Below are 21,576 nucleotides of genomic sequence, written 5' to 3' on the forward strand. Positions count from 1 at the left end.
CAAAACACAAGCTTCTACCCGGCCAGGAGAGAGCTGAGGCGGGGAAGTCAGCTGGGAGGTTGGAAGGAGTCCCTTGCTGGGCAGATGGCAAGGGAGCCTTTCTCCAAGTGGGAGGATGTCTCCCATCAAACTCCAGACTGACTGTAAGAATGTGTGCTGCACGGAGAAGCAGCAGAGCACAGCCCTGGGAGCAGCTGCCTGGGAACAGTCCGCATATGGGGTGGGGGTGAGATACGGGGCAGGATACAGAACAGAAAGCCTCAGGAGGGGTTTGCATTTCTGTCATTGGGGTGGGGTTCAGTGGGAGCCACAGAGGGATCTGAGCAGGGGAAGTCTGCTATCCGCTGTGTTTAAGAAGGCCATGCCTGCATTAGCTGGGAGGGTGCCCAGGCAACGGGTAAGGAATAAGGCTTGAGCTGAAGAGGGTGGATTGGAAGGTGGTGGGCACAGATTTGGAAGAGGGCTGGAGTCAGGAAGAGAGGATGCTAAAAGGAATGTGCTGGTCTAGAGGGTAGATGGCTGGGAGACAAAGCCTCTCCTTCAGTCCTGTGGAGAGAGCTGAGGCTGAGAGCTGAGTAGAACGGTAGGCTAGTGAGCGAGCTGTGGGAAAGCCTTCACGTCAGACTCACCCTAGGGTCTGTTAGAGCAGATGCTGTTTTTCTGAGCTGAGGAGGAATACAAATTCTGGTGGGTGTGGCACTGCTTGGGGTACAGACTGGGCAGGTGGGCACTACCTTAGGGCCTAGGGAACAAGAGTTAGAAATGCCCTCCAGTTAGGGTTGGGGTTTGCTCTGGGATGCAGCCTGCTCAGTACCCATAATCCTCCATCTTCTCTATGTCCCTTCCAGGTGGGGTCCCCTTGAGCTTCCTGGTGTTGGTGACAGGCTGCACGTCAGTGGGCAGAATTCCAGATGCAGAGATCTACAAAATCACCGCCACCGAGTTCTGCCCCCTTCAGGAAGAGGCCAAAGAAGAGGACCGCCTGCTCGCCTTGAAGAAAATCCTGAGCTCAGGGGTGTTTTATTTTGCGTGGCCCAATGACGGCTCCAGTTTTGATCTGACCATCAGGGCGCAGAAACAGGGCGATGACTGCTCTGAATGGGGGACCTCGTTCTTCTGGTAAGGCACTGGATCACAGAGGGCAGATTCTGGGTAACATAGAGCCATTGTCTTCCATCCTGCATCTGCCTGGGGTGCTGGATCAGCTCTGGAGTGGCACTTAGAGTCTCATTTGCTCTCTTCAGTGAGAAAAGATAACTAATCCAGCATCTCTACCCTGTGGGCTTTGCTCCAGGCGTGTATTCCTGTGGTCCCAGGTAGATCTAGAAAAGAAACTGTTCCCTAGGTAGAATATTGGGGCTTTACTTAGTCAGGCCTTCTCTGCATTGATGCTCTCCTCAGCTGGTCCAGAGCCTTGGATCGCGGACCTGCCATTGTGTGGAAGCTGAGAGGGCAATGGTGGCAGGGACCTTGCTTGTGCCTTCTCTAGAGCGCCGCTCCCCTCACAGTTGCTGAGGATAAGAGAAGTGGGCAGAAGCATTGCGGTGGGAATCTGCTGCTCGTTTTCTTGCAAACCTTGTCTTTTAATGCTTTAGCCCAAAGCCCCCTCTGGAGCCACACTAGTGTCCAAGCTAGACACAGAAATGGAGGCTTGTTCCTGCCCTTCCTTGGTGCCTGCCTGGCTTGGCCCACAGGAATCAGCAAAGGCTCGCATGGTAGGGTAAGGGTCCTTTCTATAGGGCTTCAGCTCCCTGCTCGTGAATTCTTCACCTCTTTTTTGATTTTGATAAATCAACCTTTGTCTCACCCCTAGAACCCTGCCTTTATGTCCTCCCAGGTCCTCTCCAGTTTGCCAGTTTGTGTGGTCAGGTTTGGAACACATATGAAATCCTGCCTGTTTTGTTGTGGTGCATGCTCTAGTGCATGCATCTAGGTGGGGACAGAGTCTGAGACCCCGTCCACGTTTCTAACCAACTGCCCAGGTGTGCTGCAGATCATGCAGTTAGTTGAAGATGCAAGCGCTGGCCCTTCTGTGATATCTGGTTATTCTTGGGAGGCCAGTATGTTCCTTTACACTGTGGCCCGAGGCTGGGAAGGTCTTGTGCAGAGGTTCAGAAACAGCGGTATCTGTGAACACAAACGAGGCCGTGGCATTCCTTGGAAACAGGAGATCCTGGGCATCCGGCTTAGCCCAGCACTTGTGTTCCTGCTTTCCCACTGAGCGCTCTGCAGCAGATGCGAGACAGCACAAAGCCAGGGGGGTAAAGAGGTGGAGCAGAGAAGGCGTGGAGGAAAGGAGGCACTGTTGTGCCCCTTTTGAAGCAGATACCAGGCTAGATTTGGATTTGGGAGGAGGGATTGTCTGTGGAATGCACCAGATGGGTACCCAGCCCGGCTCCTCACCCCAGCCCCGGAAGCTGACCACATCAGAGTCAGCAGGCAGAGTGGCCGCAGCCAGATCACCCAACCCCACTGTATGGTGCCGAGGTCTGGAAGCCATGGCAGGAGGCAGATGGAGTGCACGTAGGATACAGCTGGTGAGCACAGGAAAGAACACAGCAGTGGGGTCATCCTGCCCCAGTGGTTGTCACTTCCTAGTGCACTCGAGGCCTGGCAGGAAGTGCAAAGCTGACACTCACTGAAGATTCAGATCTTCTTTAAGCTGTCCTCCCCAGAGCCACTTAAGTAAATGACCAGAGCTGTCCAGTTGACAGAGGCTCCTCCCCATGCCCCCAGTGACAGGGGACATACATTTAATGTATGTTGCTAAAGGAGCTTACTGTCTGAAGCCCAGAGAGTGGCTCTGAAAGCAGCCTGTTTTCATGAGGTCTTGGTTCTCAGCCATCGTCACACACAGCAGTCCTGCACCTGTGGGAACCCAGATGGTGGGCAGGGCTCTCAGGGCTGACTGGCTGGGTATGGGTGGTAGTGGCTGGCAATGGTCACATTCCCAGAAGCTGGCCTCAGGGCGAAGGCTTTGAAACACAGAGATCCTCCACTCACACACACATCTCCAGGGAATTGAGCTCTAGGGCAGGAACCAGCTTCCTTTTTTTAAACAAATAGGCCATTGTGACCTAGATTTGTTCCAGACCCTGCAAGAGAAAGTTCCCCTGTGACAAGTCTCAGACTGGCACTGTTCGGGCCTCCGGGGTGTGAGGGAGGCTGGTTCATGGTGGGGTGGGGGATGGGAGGATAGCTCAGCCCTGTACAACTGTAGGGCTTTCATCCGGGACAGCTGGAGTGTGCGGTGACAGAGGACTCACCTAGCATGCATAAAGCCCTGAGTTCTATGTCTCGCTACGGTCAACCAATCAATGAATCAGTCAATAAAATCAAACTCTCAGACTTGTCTTTAGAACACCACACTGCATTTGCCGACTCTGTGGTCTTGGGCAAGCATTTTAGTTCTCATGTCTCAGTTTTATTAAATGGGATTTCTGATAATAATGCCTTCCACGTGGGGCCACGCACGGATGGATTAGACCAGTCCACACCAATAATTTTGGAATGCCGCTTTGTGGACTCTAGCATGTGTCCTGTGTTTGTTGGTGGTGTTTGTTTGCTTCTTGCTTTTTTATTTGCTTGTTTATTTTTCTCTCATACAATACACCCTGACTTCAGCCTCCCCTCCCTCTCCTCCTCCCAGCCTCACCCACTCACCCCAGATCCACTGCTCCTCCATTTCCCTTCAGAAAAAAAGCAGGTCTCCTGGTGATATCAGCTGAACACGACATAACAAGATGCAATACAGCTAGGGACAAACCCTCATTTCAAGGTTGGGGATGTGTCCTGTTTTAACCATTACAATCACCACAGACTGCAGAACCCAGAATAATCTGCAGGGTGTGAAGAGGAAAGAAATACTGGAGCTTTGACCAACTTTTATTTTCATTTTATTTTTATTTGATCCCTATTTACTTATTCTGGATTTCCTTACAGTGCTCTCATTATATTCACCCCACTCTGTATGTGTGCACATGTGTAATGTGTATAAGTGCATGCATAGTTAATACAGTCTTATGTCATCTTATCTTTGCCTAGTGTTATTACTTAATCAAAACATGAGTAATGTTCTTTTACTGTTTTTTGAGACAGGGATTTTTCTGTGTAGCCCTGTCCTAGAACACGCTCTATAGACCAGGCTGACCTTGAACTCAGAGATCCGTCTGCCTCTACCTCCTGAATGCTGGGATTAAAGGCAGGTGCCACTACTGCTGGCTAAAACATGAGTGATTTTGTAAAGAGTGATTTTAGTTATGTGTGTATGTATGCGCATGAGTACAGCTGCCCACAGAGGTCAGAGGGGGAGGGAGTTGGGTCCCCTGAAGCTGGAATTACAGGGGTTGTGAGCTTTCCGATGTGGGTGCTGGGAACCATACTAGGATCCTCTGCAAGAGCAGCATAAGCCCCTAACTACTGCGCCAGGTCTCAGGCCCATGAGTAACTGTTTTATTCTAATAAAGAACATGGCAGACATGGCTCTAAACAAGCTCTTCTTAAGGTCCCTGAGTGGGTGGCTTCCTTTCCAGTTGTGTCCCCTCTGGTCCTTACTGTCACCTGGTAGAAGCATAAGGAAAGGACTTCTGCCCTCTTCCTCCTGTGCATACTGGCCTTGCCAACTGGAGTCTTAGAAGCACAGAACTTTCCGAATCTGTATGTCCCAACTGTAGGACCCACTGGAGAACAGTCATTGTTGGCCTCTGTTGGGTGACAATTCTTCCTCAGGGATATGACAAAATGTCTCTCCACCTTAGCTAAGGAACTCACAGTAGCCCGGAATAATAACACCACCAAAGAACAACCCAGTGAACCACTGAGCTCACATAGGATACTTGCAGGAGTGTGGGTTAGAGTTTACTTAAAGAAGCCTGGAGACCTCAAAGGCAGCTGCATTACAGGACACCTACTCCAGTGTGAGTGAGAACTTATGAAAGCTCTCGTGCATCTCTGAACACTTGCAGGCAGGTCACAGGTCAGCGTCTCCTCTCCTTAGCAGTCCTTGCTGGTTATATAACCTGAAGATGGGAAAGGCCTTTATAAATCTGTTAAGTTTCGGGGACTTCTTGAGACTTGTGAATTGTTTACTTCCTTAGCTTAAGGAATTTCTGTTTAGAACTTTCTGAATTTTAAAGAGCCTCCCTTTAGAACTTCCGAGGCTTAGTGAGTTTCCCTCCAGGACAGAATGTTTCTGTTTGGATGAAATTGCATGTAACAGCCTAGTGCAGCAATGGGGCCTACGGGAAGCTCCTTAGTACTTGGCTCTGGGTGCAGCATTTGTAGCGCCTGGTAAGGTGACCCAAAGGTGGGTCTGTTTTACAGGAACCAGCTCTTGCATGTGCCCCTGAGGCAGCACCAGGTGAGCTGTTGTGACTGGTTGCTGAAAGTCATCTGTGGGTTGGTGACCATCCGCACAGTGTATGCCTCCCACAAGCAGGCCAAGGCCTGCCTCATCTCTCGCATCAGTTGTGAACGAGCAGGCACTCGCTTTCTCACTCGCGGTGTGAACGACGATGGCCACGTGTCCAACTTCGTGGAGACAGAGCAGGTGAGTACCCAGGCCCGTCCATGGCAGAGTCAATGCCTCCCACGCATGCGTGCTTTCTATTATGAGTGGAAGAGACCCTGATGCATGTGAGCAGGTTTCTGACTATTGCTTCTTCCTGTGTGTGTATGTATGTGTGTAATTGGAGCATTACTTGAAACTTGCCTCTGACTTGGCTAGGCTGTCTTTTTGATTCACAGCTCATTCTGAAAAGATAGTATTTGCTTACGGGGTGTGTGTGTGTGTGTGTGTGTGTGTGTGTGTGTGTGTGTGCCTGAGAACCTAAAACTGAACTTAGAGCTCACCAATTTGGCTATAATGACTGTCCGTCAAGTCCTAGAGATGTTCCTGACTCTGCCTACTGAGAGCTGTGATTACCAGCATGCACCAATGGATCTGGCTTTTATATAGATTCCCAGGATTGAACTCAGGTCTTTCGATTTATGTGGCAAACGCTTTCCCAGCTGAGTCATCTCCCACCCCTTCTAATGTATTTTAAGCGAAGGGCTCAAGAATAGGGCCATAGCCATAGAGAGGAGCACTTACTCCAGGAGCAGTTGACAAACCAATACGAGTTGGAAGTCTTTTTAGGGTAAATAAAGAACTCAATAGAGTAATGGAGGAAGACACTTTTTCTTTAAATTCTGTATCAGCAGGAACTTTATTCTGAAAGCCTATTAGAGCCTGGGAGTGTGATGGTGTGTTGGAGCAGTTGCTGTCAGCGCCCATGGAGGAGAGCCATCTGTAATACCTCCTTAGTTTCTTTTCCTAGCTTCTCTTCTCACTCCCCGAGATGCTGTCTTGCACCTTGTTTTTTATTTTTATTTTTATTTTATTTATTTTGTTGTTGTTGTTATTCTTACTTGCTCCTTGAGTGCCACCTTGCAGAAGAGCGGTGGGATCAGCTGCAGGAAGGGAAAGCCCAGGAGGCCCAGGTGTGATTCCACTCTGGGCTACAGGCCCCCTGTGTGTCCCTGCAGCTTTGCAGTTCTCGCCATGGTGTGCCTGAGAGGCACCCTGTGAGGGCACCAGTTTAATTGAGCACGTTACTGTCCACCGCACGTGAACCTCTGCGTGCTCCAACCTTCAGTGATGGCTCAAACCAGTGTGGGGGTCCAGTTTGCAGAAACACTGTCACCAAAGGTGAAGGCCCCTGATGGAGTCAGAGGGAAGTTGGAGCAGGAGCCCTCAAAAGATCTGTGCGTATAATTACTATCTTGGGAAGGGTTTCTTGCCCCTCTGAATGTGACAAGACTATTAAATAATGATTGGTTGGAGAAAGAGAGAATACGTGCTCCACCATGGAAGAAAGAGTGAATACGTGCTCCACCGTGGAAGAAAGAGAATACATGCTCCACCGTGGGAGCCATTTCCTTTTTTCCTGTTCATGTCTTCTCAGTGACAATGACCCCCAAGGTTCTTGTGTCTATCTTCTTTGCCTCATCCCCTTTATTTGTATCTGGTATCCAGATAAAAATATCCATTCTGTTCTCAGACAGAGTTCTGGGTTTTGTTGTTTGTTGTTGTTGTTTCATTTTGCTGGTCATGATACCATACCAGGTAGAAAGCTGTGTTGTTAAGGATTGGCACGCACAGGGTTTGAACTTGGTACCAGAATTGGTCAGAGATCATCTTTGGTTGAGAGGACATCCTGAGCCCAGCATTTTTTTCCCACCCACTCAGAGGGAAGAGGGCCACTTATTTGGTCCTGGTGGTGGAAGTCCCCAAATGTTTAGCTTTCAGCCAGCTTAGAAACACTGTGGCTTCTTACTGTATCTTATAAAATACATCTTTAGGGGACCAACTGCCCTGTCCTTTAAGAGAGGACATTAGAGAGGGCAGGGGACCAACTGCCCTGTCCTATAAAATAGAACACTGGAGAGGGCACCCAGTGAGTTTCCTGGGTAATGAAGTGCCCCACACTGGGTGGTTGAGACAACAGGCATTTGTTTTCACAGTTCTGGAGGCTGGCTGGCTAAAAGCAAGGTCAGGTAGGTCCATAGTCTCTTGAAAATCCCTCGGGAGGATCCGTTTCTGACTCTTCCAGCTTCTGTGATTCCCAGAAGCATCGTCCAGTCACAGTCACACTGTATCAAAGGGCTTAGCCACCCCCGGGGTGGTCTCACCTATCCAGTTATATTCACGGAGGTCCTCTATCCAAACAAGGTCCCAGCGGGAAGTACTGGAGCCTAGGACTTTAACATGTGGCATACTGTTTCTGGAAGGGGCACAGCTGAACCCATAAACACTGGGGCATAAACCCCCTCTTAAGGGCAGTGCTTTGATTGCAGGGGAAATTCCGTGATCTTTGCTTTTCTCACTAAGTAAAGCCAGCATTTCCACAGGCTCTGGCTGGGGCTTTTGCTCTGGTTACGCCGTTTAGGGCACCTGGTGACTCATCTGTCCCGTTATCACATGTTACTGTTACTACTCAAGATTGAGGACCCTGCCGTGTATCTCCTAGGTCTCCACCTTGGGGCAGCCCCACCCAACTGGGCCTTAGAGATGAGAACGGCCTATCCATACTCCCAGGGATATGTAGAGCCGGTCTCAGTCCGTTTTCTGCCGCTGTAACACAATACCACATCCTGGGTATGCTATAAAGAAAAGAGATTTGTTTTGGTTCACAGTTCTGGTCTAAGGTCGAGGCCCACATCTGGTGCGGACTTTGCTGGAGCGTCCTGATGGGTGACAGGCAGCACACAGGAAACCTAGCAACCTAGCCAACATGGTCTTTATGTGAAACCCAATTCCTAAAATAACTCGGTAACCCATTAATTGAAGGAGTGGATTAATCAATCCGTGAAGGCAGAGTGCTAATCACCATTTGATGATGGGGATTAAGTTTTAATATGCTTTTAAGAGGGTCGAGCCATAGGGGCTTGCTGCTTCCTGATTTCCTGGGGTAGGAGGAGGGATTTCTTGGCTCCTAGAAGCCTTTGTGGTCTTCCCAGTGTGTGTGTGTGTTGGTGTGTGTGTATGTGTGTGTTGGTGTGTGTGTGTGTGTGTGTGTGTGTGTGTGTGTGTGTGTTGTGTTTTAATTCCCTTTCCTCCTCTGGGCCACGCTGGCATCTGTATAAACTCACTTGACCTCGCTCCCTGTAGCAGGGGCTGTTCATGGACAGACACTACCATCTGCTGTCCGGCCAGAACAACTGGCAGCTGAGAGGGTGTAACTCAACCCCACAAGAACCTTCTCACTAGACATAACCGACGCGAGAGCTATGATCTTAAACCCAGAGCAAGACTTGGCTGAACATGTGCATTTGAAGCTGCTTCTGGCAAACAGGCCACCTGGGGCACAGGAACCCAGGCTGGCTCAAGCTGCCAGAACCCCAGGACAGTCTAGCTGCATGAAACAGGGAAATGACCTCTGGGATGGGCCAATGGCAACTGAGAAACGAGCTATTGGCTTTTCAGCAGGGTCTGCTTGTGGGCCTCTTAGCCCCTGAGTGCCCGTTGTAGGACCTCTTCTTCCCATCGTTTTACCATGCCCAAGTGGGGTTCAGGCCTACAGTAACAGGATACCTCCTGCCCCTGCCCTGGCATGCAGGTGTGGGTGTGTGTGTGCGCACGCTCACAACAGAAGTAAAACAGGAAGGCCTCCTCCCTCCTGAGGTGCTTCCCTGGCAAAGGCTCCTCGTGGTCACCCGCTGATGGAGGTGCTTCTGATGATCACAGGAGACTGGAGCCAGGCTGAGGGTGCCACAGCTGTGGTCCTGCAACATCTGCTGAGCCCGGGAGAAGTAAAAGGTGCACAGGGCAATGAGCAATAGAACCTGCACTGTAGCCTGGGAGAGGTTTACCCACAGAGGACTGTGGTGATTCCATAGGAGCCTGGTTAGATGGGGCAGCTCAAAATGTGCCCTGGAGTCTGAGCCCTGTAGCACTACTTATGGTAAAATGGCAGATCGTACACTGTGCTTGGAGGCCTTAGTTTCACCAGTTCAAAGTGGGTCCGTCTCCAGCCAGGAGATGTGTTACTGGCTCTTCCGCCTGTCAGTAAAGAAGTGGCAGGCTGTGGATCTGGTCACTCACCAACGTTGTAAGCAGCAGTTGATGACGTCAGTACCATGCCCCAGCAGGCAAGGGAGCTTAGTGAGATAGTGCAAATCTGGTACTGGTGCCCTGTTGGCTGTTGGTCTGAACCCTGCTAGAACATTGCAAAGCTACGGCCTTAGGTGAAGTCCTGCAGTTGTTACTCGGATGTTTGACACAGGCATCATTCGTCAAACTAATAGGAGAACCACAGAGGGAAGAGTGACAAGCCAGATAGACGGCTCAGTAGGTAAAGATACTCGCCACCAAGCCTGACAACCTGAGTTCAAGCCCCAGAACCCATATGGTAGAACAGGGCTTCTCAGCCAGTGGTCATGACCCCTTTGGGGAGTAAAAGGACTGACCTTTACACGGGGTTCACCTAAGGCCATCAGGAAGCACAGATATTTATATTACAACTCATAATAATGGTAAAATTACAGAGACGAACTAGCAGCAAAAATAATTGTATAGTTGGGGGTCACCACAACATGAACTGTGTTAAAAGGTCACGGCATTAGGAAGGTTGAGAACCACTGTGGTAGAAGATGAGAAATGATTCCTGCAAGTTGTCCTCTGACATCTTCACGTACGCTTGAGAGTACTCATGCACGCGCACGCGCGCGCGCGCGCACACACACACACACATGGAGCAAGAGAGTGAGGCCTGCTTGTAGGATTTCTACTTTTGACTTGCGTTAACATTTTCCTAAGGAATAAGTGGAGTTCTTGTAAACAGTTTGTGTGTGTGTGTGTTGTGTTGTTGTGTGTGTGTGTACAAGTTTGTGTCCACATGCACATGTCTATACATACATTCTGTGTTCATGCATCTGTGTGGTATGTGCGTGCATATGTTATATGTTTTAAAACCCATACAGTGTGTTCTTGTGTGATGTTTGTACATTCCTGTATTTGCATGGTGTATTTATTATGTATGCTGTATACTTGTGGGCACATATGTATGTATGTTTATATAGCATGTATACACGTATAGATGCATACACACTGTGTGTCCATGTGGTAGATGCCTTCTCTGGCTTCTTGGGAGGAAGCCTGGGTTTTTCTTTTTTTTCCAGCTCGGCTGTGAGTCATACCCAGTTGGCTCCATCTGCAGCAGTGACTCAACTTTGCAGAAAAACAAAGCTTAGTCCCTCAGCCTGTCAGCAAAGGGGTGCATGATAAATATTTGGCTCTTGACAAGCAGGCCATCACCAAACGAAGGGAGCTTAGGGTGACTGTGTGTGTTCTCCTGAGGGTGCCAGTGGGGAGGCATGGTTTTGTAAATACTGCATCTGGAAGTAGAATCCTGGAAGAGCCTGTCACGTGAAGTTCTCCATTCTCAGCCCTCCATAAAAGAAGCCAGGGGTAGCCCTCCTGGCTGCACAGTACCAGGTCCCCCATGGCATCGGCACTGGGGTTTCTATTTGTCTTCTAGGGCTCTAACTCTGCCTAAGATCCTTCCCTATCTTGTCCATTCTTGCCCCCCCCCCACACACAGACTTCCTGCAGCCTGGCCCTCCCTGCCCTGATACCTATCCCTGCTCAGCCTTCCTGGCTCTGAGTGGCCTCATCCACACACAGCAGTGACATTTTCGAAGTGACCACTCTAGGCTGGGAGAGAACGTACCTAAATTTACTCTCGGGGTACCAAGTGACATTTAATCCATTTAGAGGGGGAGGCAGGATAAAGTCATTTCAATAATGTGCCTAGGCCATACTGCTGGGCACATGGGCCTCTCCAGAGACCCTGTGAGAGGAGGCAGCCCTGTGGGTGCTGAGGCTATTCCCTCACCAGCATAGAAGCCCTGTGGAACAGCACTGTGCCGGTTACTGGTTTATACACTGGATGATGGGGTGATGGGGCAGGGGACACATACAGATGATTTTATGGGGAGAAAGAGAGAACTCTTCCCTATGGAGAAGGGGTCCCAGGCACTGCCTCCAGCACTGAGCTCAGAGGGACCCAGGCCGAGGCAGAATGTAGTATATAAAGTCCAAGATCATCAGAGAAAAGCGCTGAGCGTCCTTAGCTTGGGTCAGATTCTGGCCTTGTAAATGGTTGTCTTCGTGTTAGCTAACTCGGTTTCTTTGTCAGGGACAGTCAGTCTTGTGTCTTTGATCTCAGGAGGGCAAGCTTTCCTGCAGTAGGGCAAACAGAATAATAGAGGTAACACATTTGCTGGTAGCCAGTACTGAGAAACAGACAACCTAGTGTATTTTCCTCTGGAGACGAAGGCTAGAATTACGTTTATAGCCTAGATACCAGGCTCATGGCCTGCCTGTTGTCCAGAGAACCTCAAGGCTCACTGTCCAGCCCCCTCCCCCTGAGGAATTACTAATGCATATGCCATCTGAGCATGATCTAGCCTGTGTGGAAAGCTACCCTGTAAGAGCAATGGAAAGGACTCACGGCGGCGCCCATGGTGGCCTTGCCAGGCCTGGGTAGGGTTGCACAGATAAAGGCCACCATCTGATAACCACTGCAGCCACCCCCAGGGCCTGCTAGGGACTGTGTGTTTGTGTCCTTTAAACTCGCATTGGCTCCTCTATCACTGGAAGCAGGTAGGCTACTACAAAACTGGTCAGCAGGGGCTATTACCAGGAATTTAAGCAGCATTTATTTCTACGGGGAGAGGGGGTCTGTGTATTATAAAAAGCTAGTGTGTGTATGTGTGTGCGTGTGTGTGTATGTGTGTGTTAGTTGGTGACATGTTTGAAAACACAGTGGCGCAGGGCTGGGGCTGCAGACAAGTTCAAGTTGAGCCTTGGCCTGTGCTGTGAAGGTCACCAGTGGCATCTGCAGTCAGCAGGACTTTCGGTAGAGCCGATTTATTCGGGTCAGTCCTTTATCAATAGCGCCTTAGTTACTGAGCAGGTAAAACAGAGCCCTCCGGAAAGGTCTTAGCCTAAACCCCAGCACAGCTGCTTCTGCTTGTAAAGCAGGAAATGCGTGCTAGGTCATTAGGTAGGGGTGTGTCCTGGACTCCTGCACAGGCGGGTCAGAGCGCAGACCCCTCCTCAGAGGCCAGGCAATAGCCCCATACCTTACTGTCTGGTGGGTGACGTCGGAGCGGCTCCAGTCCTGCCAGGTGAGAGAGCAGAGGGCACTGAAGTCCACCGACTATCCTCCAGGCTGGTGTCAGGTCACAGGCACTGGATCCCGTTACAACCCAGGACATTCAGTTTCATTGAAGAGTCCTCTTCTCTTTTTGTCTCCTGTACCGCAGACGATTTACATGGATGATGGAGTGTCATCCTTTGTCCAGATCCGAGGCTCTGTTCCGCTGTTCTGGGAGCAGCCGGGGCTTCAGGTAGGTAATTTAAACAGAAGACTTTCCATAGTGTCCGGGCACTGCTGGTCTCTTTGAGTAGCTGGAGTTTGTTTCTTTAAACGTTTCTTTCCTGGTGCCGTTTATGGTCTCGTTCCTTGGCCCAGCTGTGTTGAGCTAAACTGTGGGGGGAGAGAGAGAGAGAGAGAGAGAGAGAGAGAGAGAGAGAGAGAGAGAGAGAGAGAGAGAGAGAGAGAGAATTTCACAAGTACACTAGGTGTAGTCTGTGATCTGAAGACCGTGTATATATGAGCTGTTTACGTTGTTCAGTGAGTGATCTGCAGAGGAGGCGAACCAGAGAGGGCTTGGGTGGGATTGGCTTCAATGGGACCCTAAGCTGAGCGTTTTGATAACATATCTGGCAGCTGGGAATCCTCTCGTAGGCTCCGGAGGGTCTGCTGGACCCTTGGTGGCCACATCACGGGTCTGGCGCTCTGTGGTGCTTGTGTGGGGCCACGTGAGGATTGCTGAGCTTTCCCGTGATTTCTAAAAATACCTTACGCCATGCAAAGTACAGCGTTGGGCAGTGCCAGGGGGATTCAGCTTCTGCGTCCCGAGAAGAGTTCAGGGACTGGGAACATGGTCCAAGGACACAGCTGTTGTCACTGAAAGGCACGCTGCTCAAGTGGGTTCAGACACCGTGCATCTGGGGAGAGTGCAATGGAGGTTCCTCCCCCTCCTTGCTCCGCCTGGTTCTGCCTTGCATGACCAAAGTGCCCGAGAAAGCGTCTCCCTGGGTCTTCAGTCTTTGGTTTCTCTTACCCAGGGCTCTTGTGGTATGAGGTTTGGGTGATCAGCCAGCAGCCCAAGAGGCCAAAAGCACTATGTGCCAGGTTCTCAGGAATGATTGACACAGCAGGGTTCACAGTGCCCGGTCTTGGGCTCAGCTACTTAGCCCAGCCTGGACTTGTCCCCAGGGCTGCCAATACATTGTGTCGTGCTGACAGCCCTGGTCACATCGCTGTCAGCCCTTAGAGTAAGATGGATGGATGGAGCGTCTCATTCAGGTCCTGAGTTCTGGGGTGGGGGTGAGGATTTGTTGATATTCCGTTTTCTAGGTGAATGAAGATGCCCAGTGGCACTGAGAGGCAGAACACTTGAGCTTGGGTTTGCTTGTGAGGAGAAAGTTCCCCTGGAGGCCTTCCAAGGGTCTTTCGTTGCTGCTGTTGCTGTTTTCGTCTCACCGTGGAGCCTAGGCTAGCCTTGAACTTGTGGCAGTCTTCCTGCCTCTGCCTAACAAGTGTGAGGATTACAGACCTGTACCACCATGCCCAAGCTCTTAGAGGTTTTGTTGTGTTTTAAACAGTTCTCTGGGTAAATACCTTTCCTAGCAGAAACTCCATATTTAAAGTATACAGGCCAGTGAATCTTAGCATTTATAGAGTATGTAACAAGCTCTGTAATCTCTGTTTAGAATAGCTGTTTTGTTTTGTTTTTCTCTAGTGCTAATCAAATCCAGGGCCTCCTGCAGACTAGGTAGGAACTCTACCATTGAGCCACACCCCTGCCTCAAACTTGGAAGTGTGTCACCACGGCTAGGACACTCATGCCACCAGCCATCACCCTCTTCCCAGCTTCAACTCAGGCCACGGGATTCCCCCAGCCTGCCCCATCTCTATAGAGTCAGATTGGGGAGTCAGGACTGATGTGGAAGGCCCTGCCTACCTGCAGCCCCACCCCATCTATCTCCAGAACTTGCATTCCCTGGGACAGCTCCTTTTAAAGCCCAGGGTGTCTGAAGGTGCTTGAAATGTGTTTTTCTCTAGATGTGGGTTCCTTTGAGCTCTGTGTGAGGAGGAATCACGAAGATCAAGTGAACTCGGGATACAGAGGAATCTGGGAGGCTGCATTATATTCATGCAAAACTTATCAGAAACCCAAAGATTGATCATGGAAGCCTTAGAACATTGAAAAGACTTTGAAATTTGTCTCAGCCTCCCAGCTCTAGAAGGATCCCTTCTCCTAGACCTCTGAGAGAGAGGCTATGTCCAATGAGGGTCCTGATGATTAGAAAAATCTTCCTTGTACCAGACCACTGTCTGTCTGACTGTCTTTCCAGGACATTCAGGGATGCTGAGGAGCAAGTCTCTCTTTTCTTCCGAGGTTCTCTTGTAGCTCTTGTGTGGGAAGCTTTAGGGCTCTGTCCTCTCCTTTTGGCCATCTCCAGCATCTTCCTGCTCTTTTGAGGGTCTTTTGTCTGATTGCTTGGCCTCTCAATGTTCTGGTCTCCTTCATCTAAAACACGAGACATAGCCTATTGATCTCCTATCTGTATAAATGAACTTGGTCTCCAGTGCTGCTGACACAGCCTGTGTAGTCATGGTATGGCTGTCTCAGATGGACATGGGCAGGATAGTGGCATCTCCCCTATCCTTTTAGATTCCTGACACTCGTCCTTTGGCAAAGCCTCATGGTGTCTTAGACACAGGTTAAAAGGCTAGCATTCATAGTCTTATTTGGGATTTGCTATCTTTGGGACCTAATACCTGTATTTATATTCTAAATGCCATCTATCATCAAAAAGAGATGATGTCATCTCCAGAGAGGTGGGGGCAACTCTACATGGGGTCTACATTCAGTAGCAACTATCAGGCTAACATAGGTTCTGGATGTCTCCTCTCCACACACTTTTCTTAAAAACACTCTCTGTTCTCATACAATATATTGTGATTACAGTTTCCCCGGTCTTTTTTCATTTTCAATTTTGCCCTTTCTTCCTGCTTAGGTAGGATGAAACATCCCCAGATGTGCTGAGGAAGGGTGTGTATTCTAAATTGCAATTCAGTGCTTTCTTGTGGGGGGAGCTGTCCTCGGGATATGAGCCCTGCAGGGGATGAGGAGAGGAGTTGGGAACGACAAGGCTGGGTCATGATGCTTCATCTGCAGAGAGTCATGGTCATGCTGCCCTCAGCATCGACTCCTAGATTTCTAGTCTACCAAGCATCATGCGCATTTAATAATTTTGTCTGCCCCATGCCGGTAGCTGTGCAGCTTATAATAACCCCAGTGAGAACTTCACCCTTAAAACTCAAGCTCTTCTGGCAGAGCCTATGATGGGATCTATGCATAATTTCATTTATCTGGGGGAGATTACTCCTATTGCAGCATCAAGATCCCATCCCTGGGACTAGCGCAGGCATGTGTCTGCCACATGTGAGTCCGGTTTTTGAAGTTCACGTGATGGAACCAAATGGAAGAAAGATGCAGAGTAGATTAGGGTCGTCTGCGTCCATCTCTTCTCTCTAAAAGGCTGCTTCCCAGGTTCCTGGGAATGTCTCTGTGTGCTAGCCCCATTCCTCCACAGGGAAATGAGACACTGTATGGCACAGAAGGTCCTGGCGTGAGTGAGTGAAGCTGAAGTCCTCCAAGTTAAATGAATGAAAGTCAAGGCCAAATTAGCCCATGTAATGGGTGCCATGAGTTGGTACACCCAACCAGAAAACAGCCGCATGTTTGTCCCAATCCCTGGAGCAACCAAGGCTGCCAGACCATCTCTCATAGGAATTCAGAGGGTAAGCTGTGAAGATAGAGAGACCTGGGCATCCCACATGGTAACAACTATGTTTTGAATTATTTTCTTTGCTAAGCCATAGTTTACTGTTCTATAAAGTAAGATTAGGAAATACCTGCCCTCATGGGGTTATAGAGAAGATTAAAAATCACAATATATAGGTGGAGATTGCTCATTCATTTCCTGGCTGCCCAGACATGTATTAAACACTGCTTGGTCAATAGCTTAAATGTATTTCTAGCTAGCCCTTACATCTTAAACCAACCCATTTCTATTATTCTGTGTATTTCCATGTGGCTGTGACCTACCGGTAAGGTTCTGTTCGGTATCTGTCTCCTTCGATGACTACACAGCATCTCTCTTTGACTCCACATGCTCATTCTCTCTCTCTCTCTCTCTCTCTCTCTCTCTCTCTCTCTCTCTCTCTGCCTCTGTTCTGATTTCCTACTTTACTCTATTAAGCCATTGGCTGAAAGCAGCTTCTTTATTAACCAATGGCAATAAAACATTCACAGCATACAAAGGGGAATCCCACATTAACAATACATCTAGAATTTGGCATTGTGTTTAGACTCACAGTGCTCACAATGGTAGCTATGGCTAATAATAGTAGAAGCAAATGGAGACTAGTACAGCCATGTTGGGAGAATTGTGGCTGTATGTCCTGAAGCTGGTAAGAGTTCCGTCTCCTTCAGAAGGGCTCAGATGTAGCCGTGGGACACAAAGAGCATGCCTTCGGCTGTTTCTCTGCTGTGTCTCACACTGACAGGAAGTCAGAAGTCCTAGGCACACCAACGGAGCATTTTCTGTATACACTGGACATTTGGGATCAGATGTAGCCCTTGCCTTTAAGGAGCAAGGGACAGGCACGTGTCAGTGTCACACGAGTAGAGCTGTGACCGAGGAAGGTTGAGATCTGAGCAGCAGAGAAAGAAAGTGTCCTGGCCCAGGCAGGCAGAAGAAAGACCACTCAGAGGTCTAGAAGGCGTCCTTCAGGAGATTTGTCTAGGTTGACTTGGGGACTAGAACGACTTGGGCAAAGGAGGAAACATAGGCAGAGGAACGGCAGGTGCATTGTTGTGAACCTCGAGGCTCATATCTAGGGAATGGCACTAGCTTCATGTTCGGGATCCCAGGTGGGAGTCACTTTGGAGGTCTGGTGGTGAAGATCTGATTTGTGCCATCCGTCTGCTTCTGTCAGCATGGCCGCAGCACGGCCAGTCGGGAAGAGCAGTGCCACGGCCAACTGGTAAGCTAGTAGAGCGGTTGGGATATGCTAGACCGTGGTCATAATGAGAACCCCCAGAAGTGTTCCCAAGGAGACCCCGATGGGAGCTGCTGAAATAAGCATGGTGCCAGCCTCTGGGTGGAAGCGGTGGGCACCGCAGAGCCTGGAGATGCCGCTGCTCATGGTCACCAGGGCTCCTGAGTGCAAGCTGACCTCTGCTGTGACCCCAGAAGCTGTTCTTGGGGTTTGGACTGTAACTCAGTTGTGTAAGCTATGGGATTAAATGGATAGTTTTAGGTTCAGGCGAGGATCATCGGTCCTTTAGCCAGAAGGAAGAGGCTGAGGTGAAGGAGAAGACGGGGAAACTAAGAAAAGCAACACAGGGCAAACGAGAGTCTATCCTGCCGACTGCCGCTCCTTCCTGCCCGCATACTTTCGCTGGGGTAGGTGATGCCGGAAAAAGACTGTGTGGTGCAGTGTTAGAGTGGGCCGGAGGTGGAGGGAAGACTAGCCGAGTTGGAGATGGCAGAGTCAGGGCACAGGGCTCTCACCCTCTCCCATTCCTATCCAAAGCTCTTGCTGCTTTAGAAGATGGAGGGCTTCGCCCTGTAGCCCTGATGCCAGAGGTCCCAGAGCTCCCTGCAGCCTTGCACTGTGGGTTCAGCCCCAAGCTGCTCTTGCCCTGATGTGCCCTCGCATACTTTTGTAACCAGAGCAAAAGGGGTTAGCAAGAGACAGGAAATGAGTCAAAACCTGTGCTGCCAAACCACAAGGGCTATGCATCTAGGAATCAGCTGGAGGCTGCTGGAACACACATTCCTGACTCCACCCTCAGAAATACGGCTCAGCAGATCTGAGCTGGACCTGCCAACTTAGCGTTTCTAACTTGTCTCCAGGCGACCACACTTTGGAACCTTCTGGCCAAGACTCCATTCCTTTCCACCCATCTTCTACCCTGGTTATTCCTGTGTGTGTCTCGGAGGGTGTCCTTGATTTCCCTGTGTTCCCAAGAGTGGGTTCCTTGTTAGCACTGATGTTACATTCGCTGGCATGACATGATCCAGATAGTTGTGCCCATCCCGCTCCACTCTGGGCTGGACTGCGCTTTCTCTTGCTGAGCTCTGGCTTTCTACCCACAGCCTGTCTTCCCCTGCGGTGGTAGAGGGAGCACAGATGCAGAAGATCCTCATGCCACACTGTGGAGCTGCTAGTCCCAGCGCAGTCTCCACCATATTAGGACAAGTTGTGCAGAATTGCTGCAACCTTTTACCGTTTCCGGGTCTTTCTGCGGTGACCAGAGCTAGATGAGAACCACCTAGGTCGGGGGACTCAGTTTCCTCACTGTGTTCCTGACTGGGTACTCAGTGACATGTTGAGTCAGCAGTCAGTAACTAAGCAACGTACGGCCTAGGTGATGTTTATAGCAGAGCGCTCTAGAGCCTGGGCCTGGACCCTCAGATGCCACCTACTTAACAGACGGGACTTCAGGCTAGGATTCAGGAAGACAGGCAGACCTGTTCAGTACTGGAGCTGTCACAATAGCCTCCGTTAGGAAGAATAGAAATGGGAGAATTTTGCTGGCATGGTCCATGCTATAGTTAGGGGGCCTGCAGTTGCAGAGACCTGGGGATGCCAATCCTTGGAAGGTTGGGAGCATTGTTAGCAGAGTCAAGGGAGCCTGGCCTTAGCCTGCCCGAGCAGGGAATGAGCCACAGAGATGACCCAGCAGGTGCCACATGCAGCATGACTATAGAGTTAGAAAGTCATTGTCTTGGCTCAGTGAGCATCATCATCATCATTATCCTGATCGTCATCCTGTTCTACCTTTCTGCAGGTTGGCTCCCATCATCTGAGACTACACAGAGGCCTAGAGGCCAATGCCCCTGCTTTCGAAAGGTAAGGTCTGTAGGATACCATCCAAGACCTTCCATCCTCCATTCAGATGGCAGGGAAGGGGTAGGGCAGTAAAAAGGGGAACCCCAATCCCAAATCAAATCTGCCTCTTACTTTCTTTGGTCCTTTACCCAAGAAAGGAGTTTATAAAATGAGATTTTTTTTTTTGCTTATTCTCAAGTCTCCTTGAAAATGAATTCATCAAGGTGTAGGTAGCACACTATAATTATTTTATCTTATTACTCCTGATTATTAAGGGATAATCTGAATTATATCAGCACTATTTCTGGTTAAAATTAACATATTAAGATTTTTTTAAGTATAGAAAGGTGTAAAGTAAAAGAATATGCAAATTCCCAAGTCCCTCTCAGTTTTACCCATTGTCAATTATTTATGTATCCTAGACAAAAAGCTTTGGCATATACATTTCATTTTAAAAGAAAAAAGACAATTGGACTATAACACTGTTTTACACCCTGCTTAGGGAAAACCAGTGCCAGCTTGAGCTACTTATAACCTGTACTTGGATAGTTACTAGCTCCTTTAAAAGATTTTGTTTTTAAGTCGAGCGGTAGTGGCTCACGCCTTTAATCCCAGCACTCGGGAGGCAGAGGCAGGCAGATCTCTGTGAGTTCGAGGCCAGCCTGGTGTACAAGAGCTAGTTCCAGGACAGGCTCTAAAGCTACGGAGAAACCCTGTCTCGAAAAAAAAAATTTTTGTTTTTAATCTGAATACTAATTTTTTAAGATCTTAAATTTCACAAAATTCTCAAAAGTAACTGAGTACTGTATCCATTCCTCCTGAAGCCTCATTGAGCTTCACATTTGTTTATGCACGTTCTGAAATCCACGTTAACACTGGTAATGTGAGCATCTCAGGGACTCCCTAGTTAGATGTATAAATGGCGGGCTTTCTGTGTCACACGGTCAGGTGTTGTAAACATGGCACAGGCAGAGTCACCCTGATTGACTAGATGTTCCCAGGATGTATGAGTGTAGACTGAAATTCTAACAAGGGGCTGGTCCTGCTCTGTTTGTTCCATCAGAGCCTCCATTATGCCATAAAGGCACAACTCATTACAGACATGAAAAATATCATCTTATTTTTAGACTAAAGGGAAACAAAGGGGAATCCCTTCCCAGGTGCCGATCCCTGGCCTCCTTTAGTTCCTCTTTAATTCTTGCAACTTCCCTGCTCAGGGATGGGGAGCTGAATTTTGCAAAGGAGAGAACACAGGATCTGCCCCAGAGACTCAGCTTTGGTGTCATGAAAGGACAATAGCTGAGCTGTGGCCTCCCTCTTCCAACCTTGGGATTTGGAACCCTCTGAGAGGGAATACAGAGGTCAGACAGGGAGATCAGGCCCCTATGGGCCTTATTCCTGAGAAGCTGCCTGGCAGGGTGTGGCTTAGATATGTGGTTAGCATGGGACTTGGCCTTCCATGATAGGTACAACCAGCAACCCAGCGTACCTCAATGGAGACAGGACATATGTGTCCGACCTTAGGCAGAGACTGGTACATCTTCTCTGGGAAATCCCTAAGAGCAGAACCTCCAAGTCCATCTCTTCTTGTCCCTTCCTTGGGCAGCCAAGACCCTCCCTGTAGTGGAACCGGTGGCCTTGGAGAGAATTTCACCCCTCACTTGGGTTAACTAGTTTGCAGACAAGTTTAGATAAAACTACCCACTTTTAAATCTTTCTATATCATGTGATATCACTCGACACAAGCAGAAGAATATTTTTTATTCTCAGGCTAAAATTAGTTCTTTATGAAATTAAAAATAATTATATTTATAAAATAAATGTCAGAAAGTAAATTGTAGAAACTTGGAAAAAAAAACGTTACAAGAAGAAAAACAAATTTAACATTCTTCCCACTTTTAATACCACATGTATTTCTTTCCATATATATTTTTTTACATGTAAATATTTTCATTTTTCGGAGCTGGGGAGATGGCTCAGTGGTTAATAGCACTGGCTGCTCTTCCAGAGGTCCTGAGTTCAATTCCCAGCAACCACATGGTGACTCACA

General features: G+C 49.1%; 1 protein-coding gene across 4 annotated transcripts in view; it reads left to right on the plus strand.

The window, feature by feature from the left end:
- Synj2 (synaptojanin 2) overlaps positions 1-21,576 on the plus strand; it is a 95,102-nt gene that overhangs the window by 41,968 nt on the left and 31,558 nt on the right. For all 4 annotated transcript variants that reach the window (XM_050135782.1, XM_050135783.1, XM_050135780.1 and 1 more), the window contains exons 3-6: positions 849-1,119; positions 5,323-5,548; positions 12,811-12,894; positions 19,486-19,547. In XM_050135782.1, coding sequence (XP_049991739.1) covers positions 849-1,119; positions 5,323-5,548; positions 12,811-12,894; positions 19,486-19,547 — 643 coding nt within the window. The remainder of the gene's footprint in view (positions 1-848; positions 1,120-5,322; positions 5,549-12,810; positions 12,895-19,485; positions 19,548-21,576) is intronic.

The sequence above is a fragment of the Alexandromys fortis genome, unplaced genomic scaffold (assembly GCF_014885135.2).
Source record: "Alexandromys fortis isolate MF-2015 unplaced genomic scaffold, M_Fortis_MF-2015_v1.1 scaffold_23, whole genome shotgun sequence".
Classification (NCBI taxonomy): domain Eukaryota; kingdom Metazoa; phylum Chordata; class Mammalia; order Rodentia; family Cricetidae; genus Alexandromys; species Alexandromys fortis.